The sequence below is a fragment of the Aythya ferina genome (genome assembly GCF_964211825.1).
Source record: "Aythya ferina genome assembly, chromosome: 4".
NCBI lineage: Eukaryota > Metazoa > Chordata > Aves > Anseriformes > Anatidae > Aythya > Aythya ferina.
In genome coordinates this window covers 63,999,610-64,012,597 of record NC_140300.1, presented here as the reverse complement: position 1 = coordinate 64,012,597, position 12,988 = coordinate 63,999,610, and the positions used below count along the sequence as shown (strand labels likewise).

The 12,988-nt window shown below is 43.7% G+C and overlaps 1 protein-coding gene and 1 long non-coding RNA gene across 2 annotated transcripts in view; one reads left to right on the top strand and one right to left on the bottom strand.

Annotated features, from left to right (window-relative positions):
- ADGRL3 (adhesion G protein-coupled receptor L3) overlaps positions 1-12,988 on the top strand; it is a 519,229-nt gene that overhangs the window by 486,393 nt on the left and 19,848 nt on the right. The window contains exons 22-24 of the mRNA XM_084516776.1: positions 3,693-3,861; positions 6,620-6,745; positions 9,200-9,296. Of these exons, the coding sequence (XP_084372902.1) occupies positions 3,693-3,861; positions 6,620-6,745; positions 9,200-9,296 (392 nt within the window). The remainder of the gene's footprint in view (positions 1-3,692; positions 3,862-6,619; positions 6,746-9,199; positions 9,297-12,988) is intronic.
- Positions 584-2,934, bottom strand: LOC311435595. The gene is made up of 4 exons (XR_014692253.1): positions 2,844-2,934; positions 2,525-2,655; positions 1,748-1,836; positions 584-1,381 (listed from the first exon to the last, which is right to left on the bottom strand). It is a non-coding gene; the product is annotated as an uncharacterized lncRNA (long non-coding RNA).

The following is a 12,988-nucleotide window of genomic DNA, read 5'->3' as shown; positions in this document are numbered from 1 at the left end:
GACTTTCAAAGCTAGTTTTCTCCAGAGAGATAAGTTTTGTGCGTACCAAGCACGCCTGATGTGCTTCTGCCTGCGGTTTTGGTGCTGGCTGGTGGGAGAAGGGTGGGGGGGACTAGCAGCAAGCTGTATTCTCTATACGTCGTTATATTTCTAATGTTGGTGTTCTTGTCTTTATGTCTACGCATTCTTTAGCTATGAGGATAACAGACCCTTCATCAAGTAAGAATGACCTGAATGGCTGATAAATTTCATTTATCAGTGTGGTCCCATGAACCAGCTGTCAGATCAATATTGAAAAATCATTAAAGCTTCTGTCATTCACATTTGAGGCAGAAGAGCAAACTGTGCAGGAAAACGGCCAGGCATACAGCTAACGTGCAGAGTAAATGTGCTGCATACGTATCGCCAGCCACTTGTCGCTGTATTGGCTTTATATTCTTTGATTGGGCATAACTCGAATTCAAGGTGAACGTTCCCGATTCATCTTGTGTTGTACAGACTTGTTATACCAACAGCAACCTTCCAGTCCACTGTGGTCTATCCCTGAGAGTGCTTTATGACAATATAAATACAGAAGTAAATTTTTACAGAGGTACACGGGTGGTCCTCCACACGAGTCACATTCTGGTTAAGGGGTGCAGTGCATGCTAATCTGTATTCAGTGCACGGTCTCCTTACACCTTGGAGTACCCAATTGTCCCTAATTGTACGCCTCGAATTTTCAATTATACCAGAACATGATGGTTTTATTTCTTTATTGCTCCAAAATAACACTATAGAAAAGAAAAAAAACATGAAAAACCAACAGCAAGTCTGTACAAAGGAAAAAGCAAAAACCACAAGCCACACCAAAACAAAAACAAAAACGCCAAGCAAGCCAAAAATGCCTAGAAATTATGTGCCTTAGGGCATCCGTGCTTTTTCTCCTGAGAACAAAACGTAAAGCACAGTAGCACAAACTAGAAGCAGATCGGCTTTGCAGTAGACTTTCAGTTTGTTCTTCTGGTGAAGAGTCCTTTGTGTCCATTCCTGCAGCATCATTCGCACATTCTCTTTCATTGCTTGGTTCTTTTTTCTGCGGGTGCGGGACGGACCCATTCAAAGTAATCTCCATGCCCTCTTTATCTCCAGGTCTGTTTTCTGAAGCACAACCCTGTATCTCGTACAGTTTGCCCTGTTGAGGGTCTTCTAACCCAAAGCTTCCTTTCCATCACTGAAGGTAGCATATTTCCACTCTCGTTGCTAAATAACTGTTTCACTCCTGCGCACCGCTGCAGCCAAAGGCTCTTTGATCGGGTTCAAGAGCTGGCTAGACTTTAGGGCAGCATAGTTTTGTGGTGTCCTGTGGATCAGCTTTGAAAGGCACTGTCAATGTAGGAACCTTTTAATCACGGTGAGAAGGGGGAAGGAAAAAAAAAAACACGGTGTTTTCCACTTCATTTATTTTTGTTTGTCGGTTGTTTTTTAAGGAAAAATAAATAAATTGTATTTAAAAATTGGCCCGCAATTAAGATGATAATGTGCTCTCACTGATGGTGGAGTCTCAGGGAGAATAATAAACCAAGTGGCTAAATCTGTACACTTAATCTAGTGGCTACCTTCCCAAAGTGTTTCGAGAGTGCATTTTCAATTTGCATCACGGTAAATATTTATTAGCAGGATTGACTGGAAATGCTTCAAAGGAGCTGTTCTGGTCTGATAGATACATAATAGTGATTTTTAAAGAACAGTCTAAGGAAGCAGTTACCTCAGGGAGCTCTGCTGGTCATGTGGTTAAATAATACATATTTTATAAACTTCAGCGGAAGACATAATGCTGTATTTTCGTTCTGATACCTAAAGAAAAACAACAGGGAACATTAATACGACATCAGTGTGATTCTGTTTGTGACAAGCCCTGCTAAAAGCAAGAGGATTCGAAGCTGCAGCTGCCGTAGAGACTGTCAGCCTGCCCTGCGCACGACTTCTTTTTCCCCTGAGCTGCTGCTGCCTTATCTTTCTCTTCCCTGCCCCATGCCCTGCTAGCAGACAAAAAACCAAATACGCCCAAACTCCAGACGTGTTTCTACGAGGTTGAAGTGTCTTAGTGAGTTAAAATTTAGGCAGGTCGTTTGAGCCCTTTTGTAGCACCCTGGGCTGCTTTGGGGCAGGCAAGGAAGCAGTTACCAGTTGGCTGCAGGCTTGTTTGCTCTGAGGAACCAAAGGGTTAAATGGTGAGGAAAGGGAGCAAAGAGTGGGGATGACTGATGGGTATCACGGCTTTCCTTTTTATGATTTTATGATTTTATACCTGTTTATGCCAGGGGTAGAGAGGAGAAAATCAAGGTCATGAGGGAAAGGGCAAAGGGATGCTCACTGCGCTGCTTGCTATGCAGCTGGGCTTCCCAGCTGGAAGTTGACTCTATCCTCTATGCAGCAGCTATTCCCTCATAGCTGTAGGTAATTTAGCAAGTGGAAATTAGGTGGATGGTTAGGAGCAGGACCCAGTCCCCCCTCTGTCCCTATCCTGTTCGTCACACTGTACCTCATGTCCTGGAATTGGAAGATTAGCCTCTGAGAAATTAATTTAGCACATGGCTAGCTGTTATTTAGTACGGTGGCATGGAATGCTTCTCCTGCCATCTCAGATGGGCTTAAAGCTTGCCTAAAATCCACCTGAAAAAACAAAACAAAGCAAAAAACATGACATGCAGCAGCCATCCCTCATCCCTGGCTCCTCTGACTGCCCTTGGCATCTCCGAGGGGGAGCCAGGCACCGTTTCCCAGAGGCACAGCAGAAGGACGGTGGGACACTGTCTGTGCTAGCTGAAGGTTGCCGGGACAAAGTAAGTCAAAATAACAACCTGCTGTGTTTGCTTGAGGAATATTTTGGGCCAGGTAGTGGCTGCCCCCCTGCTCACAGATCCGTCCCGGGGCGGAGCAAGCAGTAATTTCAGTTTTGCAGCTGATGTGAGGTAGGATTGGCACTCCTTTTCTCAGGGCAGCAGCTGCTGTTGGAGCAAACGTGGTGTGTGAGTGCTCAGGTGTTTATGTTTATGTATTTCCCTCATCACACAGTGGGAGAAGTGCGAAGCAGGGTCACAGAGAGCCTCCTTTGGAGGAGCTGATCTGGCAGGAGGTGAGGGCTTGCCCACCTGCTTGTTGTCGTTTGTCTGGCTCACAGGCATATGGGACTAGCTAAAAAAGAGCAATAAATGTGTCTTGGTGCTAGTGGTAAAGCAGCTAGTCCAGCTGGCAGTCCTGCCCCAGTGAAACCAGTGGACACTAAAAAAAGTGACATTTAGAGCTGTCGTTTTGGTTGGTTTGTTTTCTTTTTTTCCTGCCATGTACAGAACCAGCATCTACATATCATTTACATAAGCACTGCTCTTACATTAAAAAAAAAAAAAAAATCAACAACAAAAATCTAGAAACATTGCAGATACAAATATGCTTTGGTTATGATAAATTTCCATGCTCATAACATTTCCATTTCTGTATATTTCCTCAAGCTTGAAGACTTGTAAACTGCATCCAACTGAAGACAAAAATCCCTACAACTCATATTGATATGCTATTTTCTTTTTGCTAAAACCACAGCCAAAGCCTTCCCTGTTTGCAGATATGTGCCTTCTTTTGTAGACGAAAAACCAATCCCTTTCTTTCCTTTTTTTTTGTTTTTTGTTTTTTTTTTGTTTTGTTTCTCCTACTAGGTCCTGGGTTATAGGTGCAATAGCTCTACTCTGCCTATTAGGACTGACCTGGGCGTTTGGACTCATGTATATTAATGAAAGCACAGTCATCATGGCGTATCTCTTCACCATATTCAATTCTCTGCAGGGAATGTTTATATTCATTTTCCATTGTGTCCTCCAGAAAAAGGTAAGACAGACGGTTCCCAGTGGCAAAAGCGGTGCTAATGGTGTGTTTTGTTGCCTAACAACTGCAGCGTAACGTTACCTGTGTGCCCTCAATTCCTATCCAGCAGATTTGTCTCTCTGCACCTAAGCAGGGTGGGATTGAGGCTGGAAAGCTGCAGATGCAGGGGGATGAGGCGATAAGGAAGGTGCATGGTGGTGGCGATGAGCGTGGTGGAGGCAACACACGAGGCAGCTCATGGTTTGCAGGGCTTTATGGTAGCAAACCTGTAGAAGGGCTTTGCCTGCCCTCGGGCAGCTTCTCCTTTCCCTTGTGCCAGTGTGAGCGACTCCACGGGCATCCAGAGGGTCCTCGTGTGGCTGAGCGCTCTCACAGCAAAATGAGGCTTTCCATCTTCATTTGGGCCCTGCAGGAAATCACCCCTTTCTGCAGCCTTATATACTGGGGGAAGTAGGTAATAGGGACTGCTTCCCCTGCTCTTTTAAGGACTGAAGGACCTACGCTCTGTGACAGTTCATGCCACTTCGCATTGCGTGGTCCTAATGGGGGATTTTTAAAATCTTCCTTGAAACAAGCATGGTAAGTGCTTCTTGGTGGAGCTTGAAGTATGCCCCAGTTAACATTTGCAAGTTAACAGTGGAATAACTTAGGTAAGCTCTGATTAAAAAAAAATAAAAATAAAAAATCTTTTTGTAAATATAGATCAAACTTACAGCCTCTGGCAGTCAGCAGTAAATATTTTTAAGAACCATTTTATTCTCCACTGAAATTCAGTAGTGCGGAGCCCTCCCGATCTATGCATGTCTGCTGATAACTTTTGATGAACATCGTGGTTTCAAAGGCCAGCTTCTTCATCCAAGATAAACATAGGGAAGAGATGTGGGTACATCCGGGCCCCAATTTCCCAGTGTGACCAGTGGCTTTTGCTGGAATGGCTTACTGGGAAATGTCAGGGCCAGGCTGAGGTCTGTTCTTCACCCAAGAGCCTCAGGCTTTGTCCTGCATCACACGTTTTCCTATAGCCTTGAATGGGAAGTGAGAACTGGCCTAGGAGAACAGAAACAAAATCCCTCAGAGCAAGTGCACTCTGCAAGTGGTGCTTCTGGGAGGATCAGCAGAGCCATATGAAAACATCATTTTGGACTCGGAAGAGAGTTTTGTGGTTCAGAGTTTTGTTGCATGCCGTTTCATCCCAGATGTGTGCAGTGTAAAGCTTTAGCTAGATGCAAATGTGATGCTGATGATCCTAAAGCGTTTGACAAGAACGTTTCCAGGCAAGATGATGATAAGAATGTAGGAAGCTTCACCAGTGCTAATTAAAACTGCAGGTGCCCCTCTGACAAGGGGTTTGAATTCCTGCACCATTCTCACTGTCCCATCCTCTCACCTCCAACCTGCCTCGCAAAGGCTCAGTCCCTAGCGTGGCATCCCAGCACGGCACTGTACTCCTTGCCTCTCGGGGTGCTCGTTTGACACTCAAAACCCATGCTCCCTTCTCCCTCAAGCCAGTCTACACTCCTAAACCATCCCCGATGACTGTGGGATTGCTCCTGATTTATGGCTACACGGAGGGGAGGAGAATGCAGCCGGTACCTGGCTGTGGGGGGATGCTTCTCTCTGATCGAGGAGCTGAGGGAGGAATTATTTGAGGAGGGAAAAAAATATCCCTTCCTTTCCTATCTATCATGGACTAGAAAATCAGCAAAAAAGCTGCAGAGAGGCGAGCAGTGGGTGGCTAATTAAAGCAATTGAATTATTTTCCCTCAGCAAAGGATTGATTAGGCACTCGAGCATATTGGGCACTCATGGTATTGTGTTTGTCTCAAGCGCTTAAGGAAAAGCCTAATGAAAAAGCTGTAATTTGCTATTTAAACAGTTGTTTCACAGAGTTTTCAAATGCTCATAGACGGTCTGGGGAAATTTCACAGCTAACTGCGTGCTCCAAGTAACCTCAACTGGTGTTTTGGGCAGGCATGTATTTGTATAATTTTTTCCCCATCAATGGGTAGCACGACCGGCTTTTGACTTTTCAGTACAGTCTGCTCATTTTCAGCCAAGTCCCATCTGCTTTCTGGATATCGTTGCCCATTAAGATCACACATCCTCAGACCTGCAGCTCAGTGTAGCTCCCCAAAAGGTGGCAAGGCTTTACTCCAGGTGAGGAGCTGCCCAGGTCTGACTGCAGTGCCCGTTTAAAACACGACTGGCTTGTGCTGTGCTGCGGCTCCAGCCATCCCTATAGCCTGTGAATATAATCACTAGGGATGCTGGCTGTACAGTTGCCTCAAATTTCAATTTAACTGAAAGAAACAAAATTAAAAAAAAAATAAAAATCAATAGCTCTTATATGTTTCTTTTGGATTTTTTTTTTCTTCTTAGTCCCTTGCCAGAAGCAATAAATTCTAGTAGCTTGATGAGCCAATATGCCAGTTTACATCAAATCTATGAGGATATTAATTTTCAGTCAGAAATAGTGTATCTGTAGTTTCTCCAGTGCTCCTTTGATGTGCCTCAGAGGTAGCTACAACCAACTGGTGTCAACAAGCAGCTTTGCTGCATAAAAGCAGTTCCTTATGCAGTCATAAATGGTGAGCTAACATGTCGGGAGCGTTCAGCTGCGAGGTGTGATGGGCTTCTTCCCTGCAACAGCTATTGTTTTAATGAACCACCAAGGAAAAATCAGGGGCTGTGTTGAAAATCTGAAGGCTGTGGGTCAGAGGAGGAGCTGCCTGCTAACCACCATTACTGTTTCTTTGGCTAGGTACGTAAAGAGTACGGAAAATGCCTGCGTACGCATTGCTGTAGTGGGAAAAGTACAGAGAGCTCTATTGGCTCAGGAAAAACCTCGGGGTCACGGACACCTGGAAGATATTCCACAGGCTCACAGGTAACCCACACTTCTTGTGCACAATCCAATGCTTGGCATTTCTATGCCAGTATCGTTCGTGTCAGGTGGGAAGCTCTGCTCCATGCCTCACCCTCCCAGATTACAGCAAGAAGCTGCCTTAGAGCTCTCCCCAGCACATTGCTGAGATTTCTCTCCATCACAGACCTTAATTCAGTATGATTGCTTCTCTTGGGATGTGATGGCAATTAGTGCCTCTCCAAGAACTTTCTAAATAATCTCAAGGAGAACAAAAAGTCCAAATTTGCCTCCCAGAGGCAGGTGAGTGCTCATAACCTGAGCCACACTGCCTGTTTTCCATGGAGATCAGGAGCTGTGGGCATTTTGTCAGCTTTGTTCTACATCCTGGCATGTCCTTTAACTGCAAATCTGAAGGTTCTTGTCACTGCTGTTGAATGATACAATAACAAGCACATACTTTTCTTGCTAGAAAAGGACTACAAGAGTCTTGGAGCCCTTCACAGTGAAAGACTTTATGGCATTCAGTGGTTTGATCAATTCCATTGCCTCACTCAATATTCCTCAGTTTATAGATCCGTAAAGAGAATCCATCGGGGCCAGATTATCGTACTAAGTCACTGGATTTTTTATGCTTTGGTCATCTAAATTTCAGGGTTTGTGTAGACTGTACACTTAGTAATTTTCAAGCTAACTTGTACATACAGATACAGATTTATGGAAGAACAGTTAATATAAAATGAAGAAGCTTACTTCTTAATCAATAGGAACCAAACACAAATTTATTCAGTATTACTAATGGAAGTAATTATACATGACAGTTCAACTATTAAATTATGAAAGACATGCAGTGAATAACAGTCTATAACCTCCCAGGAAAACATAATGTGCGATTTATGTCTTGGAGCAAATTGTTATTTATTTTCTGTGGCTTCCAAGATGTCATCCAAGAGCTCCACTTTGACATTTACTTAGGTTTGGATGTTATGCAGGGAAAATAACAGCAACAGAATAAGGGGCTTCTCCCCAGTAGGCCATCTAATCCTATAGTAATCAATAATGTACAAAAATACTGTGTCCAGTAACATTTAGGTGGGTGATTTCAAAGCCACTGGCAGCAACCCCCTTGTTTCAAGGGAGTTTTGAGGTACAGAGGCAGATTATTTTTCATTTAGAGGCTTGTCCTTGCAAAGGAGAGTCCTACCACAGGCAGGAGAAACCTCAGAGGGTGGATGGAGATCTTGAGTATTGTTGAGTATATCTGACCCCTAACTAATGACCAGAAAAGTCTAAGAGGAGCAAAACTCATTAGATCCTTTTTTACCTCTGAAAAGCACTTAGGATACAGAATAATTAATCCACATGTATCATGTCAGAGGAATACAATAGATTAAATGTCCAGGTGAAAAATAATTGCTATAAAAGTGTATGGGCAGCATGTTACATTGTGGTTCCATTTCTAGAGGGCTAATGCGTGATTAGGAGATGCCATTAATACATAGTTAACGAGCAGAGCAGGACAGACTTCCCAGCTGTGACCACATGAGTAAGGCCTGGATGATCTTGCATGGCTACAGTTCCACTACAAGGAGCACTGTCTCGTTAGCTATTACAAAAAAGCATGGTCTGTCACAGTGGGAGCCTGCATTTGGGATCCCCACGACAACCTAGCAGCACTGTCACACAGCCATGGGCTGCATCCATCAAACTCTCTGAGGTGAGGTGAGCCCCCTTAGCAAGGGGACTGTAGTTGACTTTTTGAGTTTTTGCAAGGTCTACATGGGGAAGAGCAGGAGAGTGGTGTGAAAGCCACGGAGGTAGATGCTTCACGGTGTATCTGAGAAACAAAACAGAAGGCCAGGACATTCAGGACACTGTTTCCCCAGCAGCAGAAGCTCTACCACAGATGGCAAAATCATCGCACAGTTTTCAGTAGGGGAACAGAAGTTACTCATTTGTGGTGGATTTTTTTTTTTAACCTGTATTCCCCAAGATGGATCATACCTATAGAAAACTTCCATTCATTCAGGAACACCAAGACACACATCAACTGTTCTGTTACACTTTGCAAAAGCTAGGCACAGGCTATGCGAGGTAATACAGGAGGCGTGCTTGCTTCCGTGTGTAAGTTATTTTTCAGTTATTGGGTGCTATATTGGTAAATCTGTAGCTTGTGTTGCTCTGGGTTCATCTCATATGAGATTTCTATTGCTTTTTTTAATTAAGATGTAAGCAATCCGAGCAATCCTATTATGCACGTCTTATATGAGGTAGGCATTTGTGTTATGAAGTCAGGCAGGCAGTGTCTGGTATACATGAGGTGGGTTATAATGAAACAGCAACTGCTTGCTTACAGCTGGATAGAAACAAGTCTCATCCTGAGCTAGACATGCCAATAGCCATCTTTAGTGAGGCAGAAAGAAACCTATCTGCAGCTGCTAAAAATTCATTACCTGCTGTGGTTCAATCCCTCTTCAGAGCCGGATTCGTAGGATGTGGAATGACACAGTTCGAAAGCAGTCCGAGTCTTCCTTTATTACTGGAGATATAAACAGTTCAGCTTCACTCAACAGAGGTAATTATAAACTATTTTTCTTATCTCTAACTCTTGTGATGGCTGTAATGAGTCTAAAATATATTGCCCCTTTTTTCCCCTCTCCTCCTTACCTCAGATGGCATCAGACCCTATTCACTCACACAAGAAATGTTGCGTTATTAAGTGGGAGGAGGTTTTGTGGTGGTTGTTTCCTGTTTTCTTTTCTTTCTCTATTTTTACATACGCATTTTTAAGAACTGTCATTTCTGGAAGGGAGTTAGGAAAAGATAAAAAAAAAAAAAAAAAAGTGGAAAAAAACCCTCCACCTTCCCCCAGACAAACTCTGAGCGCCGTAAGTTGCTGAGGTGTTAGGCCTCATTGCTGGCGGTGAAAATGGGCCGTCACAGTACTGTACAGCCTGTGTTAAGCATCATAGACATTGTGATTGCCTTGGGTACATAGCAGTTCTGTCATCTCTGTGGAAGCAAAAATGAACAGCAGAGCACATACGTAAGAAAAACTGTGTGCTTGGAACAAAATGGTCTGCGTCGATGTTAATACCTAGTCTGAAGAACTGACTAACGTGAACTTTACAGACATCTGTGGAGGAAAGGCTATCAGAGAAGTACAGAAATAGAGGCATGACAAACAAAATGTGGTGCCTGGCACCAGAGGAAGTCTGAACAGCTTTTTTTTTAAGAAAAAAGTCTTTTCAGTGAGTTATGGGAAAACAACAGTATGGGAATAGCAGAAAAAAAAAAAAAAAAAGCCTCAGAGATGGGTTTGTTTCACCTCCAGTGCAATTACTTTCATGCTCAACTTTGAGAAACTAGATGCCAAATTCTGCTTTTAGTGCCCACCCACATTTTGTTGGAATTAAGAGGGGGCAGAATTTGAGTCACTGGGCCTACCTGTTCTCTCATGATGGTGAAAATCAAAAATATTTCCAGTGCTGATGGTCAGACTGAAAAGCTCAGCTGAAAATTGAACTGGGATTTTGGTTCTATTTCAAGCTTTATTCACCCATTATTCCCACTGATTTTAGGGCAAGGTTGGCCTGTGTAATAATATAAGGATAGGCTTGAAGGATTTTGACTGTGCTGTTAGTAGCATTGACAACTGAGTGCTGGGGAACGAAGGATATATGATTAATTTCTCTGAACATTACATATATTGCCCAAGTCAGTGCAAAGGGGAAGGCAGTGTGGTTAACACGGAGGTTATTTTATCCCTCAAACCACTCTGAAGGATTTTGTGCCGGTATATTTTCATTTTGCACTGGAGATTTGTTGATAAAGATGGCTATAAGATGCCGTTCCTGCAAATGCCTCTTTTCCTATTGATTTATCCATGTGTGTTGCCCTTGCATTTCTCTACATCTTTGCATCAAAGACTGGAGAGCTACAACCAGGCTTCTCTGGGGCTAATTTAAAGGGGGATCAGTTGTTGTAAAAAGGTTACAGCAAGAACCACAGCTCCCCTCTGCCATCCATCACTCAGTCTCAGTGGCAAACCAAAATGTGTTATGCATGAAATGTTCACTCCTCTAGTTAGCACAGATTTCTCCTTGTTCCCTGATGCAGCTGAGGCTAAAAAGGGAAGTGCTCTGGCAAACAGGATCATCTTGGGTTTGTTGGGAGAAGAAAGGCATCCCTCCTTCTTCAGTTTTGACTTTTTTTTTCATGCAAATATGGGAGTACGACCATAAATTGGGAAAGCTGTCAAGAGGTTTTAAGTGGGTAATGTTCATCCCAGTGTGGCAAGAGCCCGTTGCTTGACGTACCTGTTGTTGGAAGGTCAGTTGGGAAATGAGCTGCTGGGGGAGGCATCTTCAAAGTGGATATCATCCAGCTATTTCTGTGGTGTGCCATCGGATGAGATGAATCACCCAAAGGCCCTGAATTTCTCCACAGACTGCATAAACAGCTTGGTAACTGTCTTCAAAGGGATGCCTTTTAGGTGGGAAACTTAAGGGACTTGAATAAATTGTACTATTACGCACGGGCACCCCTCTCTCTTTTTCACGCAGGCAGGCAAACTATTTATTTTGGTTTTGTTTGTTTTCTTTCTTTTTTGGTAGACGGATCTGCAAAGTGGAGTTAAAACATTTCCTTGGGAGTTAGTGTCTCTGAAGCAGCAGGTGGTCAGTTGTGCTAGGAAAATACACCTGACATCAACAGGAACCCAGCTGCACAGGGCCCCAGATATTTCACACTTTATCTTGTTTATTCCAGCTGGAAAGAAATGTTCATGGTCTTAGGGCTTTGCATAAAGCATAAGTTGTTTCTTCAGTCTCTCCAGAGGGAGCTGAAGCCTGAACGGACCAGTGGGGCAATGTGGTTTTCACAGTTCTTGTCTTCCTCTTTATATTTTAATATATATCAAGCTTTAAAGGAGCCATTTCATTAATGTTTTATTTACAAGTGTGCAATTAAAGCTCAGAGGAGTCAAGTACAAACCTTGAATTGTCTGGTTGGTATCATTCCCTGCCTGGGGTTGATACAGCAGGCTTGTGTACCCTGTCAGAAGTCTCTCTCTAGGCCTCCCAGGCTGGATACCTTCTACATGAAACTGTCTGTGTAATCCCAAATTAAACATTCTTTGGGCACTGGTATTTCTCCCAGAACCTTCAGACAGCAACCCAATTTCTAAAGTAGGGGAAAAAAAAAAAAAAAAAAAAAGATCCTTTCTCTGCAGAATCATCCCATCCTTCAGCTCCTGGTCTGACTCCACATTTCCTAAGCTGTCGCTGGCTTTTCATGCTCCTGTCATGGAAATGGAAAGCAGTGAAACTTCCTCTAACCGGGTACTTTCTCATTTAAGCCTTTTTCCCTTGATCGCATTCACAGCACTTGCAGCCCCCTGCTGCTTGCTAACATCCCAGGCAAGTCTGCTCTTGCTACCTGTTTTCCTGTTTTAAGATTAACATCACCTATATCACCCTATCCCTTTTTCTCTTTCTCCGGTGAATCTCATAGGCACGTCTGGAATGTCATACCTGTATTGGTGCATCCCTCCTTTGGACATGTAAACGTACCTTTTTCTGATTTAGCAGAAGTCACATTGCTTACAGCTTTTTCCAGCTCCAGCCCCTCTTTCACCCACTACCTCCCCACAAAATCATTGGCTGTAACGTTGGTTTTTCACCTCTTGCCTGATGTTATACTCATTTATCCTACCAGGAATTTCAGACATAAACCCAGACTTGCCTGATGTAGCATGTTCTGTAGTGAAACCTGTATTCACTCTCAGCTCCCAAGACGTACATGACCATTTCAGATATTTTTCTGAAGGCAGCTTCTAGTTACAGGTTAGTCTGAAGTGTTTCAGGCTTTGTTCCTCCTTGCCTCTTGTCGTAGCTTAGTGTGTGGGTTTGGGATAGTTATACCACTGAAACCAGGAGGAAGGGAACAGAAACCGGCTGTGGATTTCCCCCTCTGCTGTCAAAGGAAGACCATGCCAGTCCAGCCTGTAGACACATACTCCATTTCAGGATCCAGGGGCCTTCCTGCTCCTCACACTCATTTTTCCCACTTGGGTCTGGCTGGATGTTTCTGCCATCTATTTCACATCACCTTGTGCTCCTCCCAGCACTGAAGATTTGAGATGGATCTGCTGCTTCAAGGACTTAGACTCAGTGGTCCTCCAGCTTGTCCGTGACTCCAATCCCTGCTAGATAAAAAGCACAGACATTACTTTGGGGACTTTCCTCATCTCCCTGTGCTCATGAT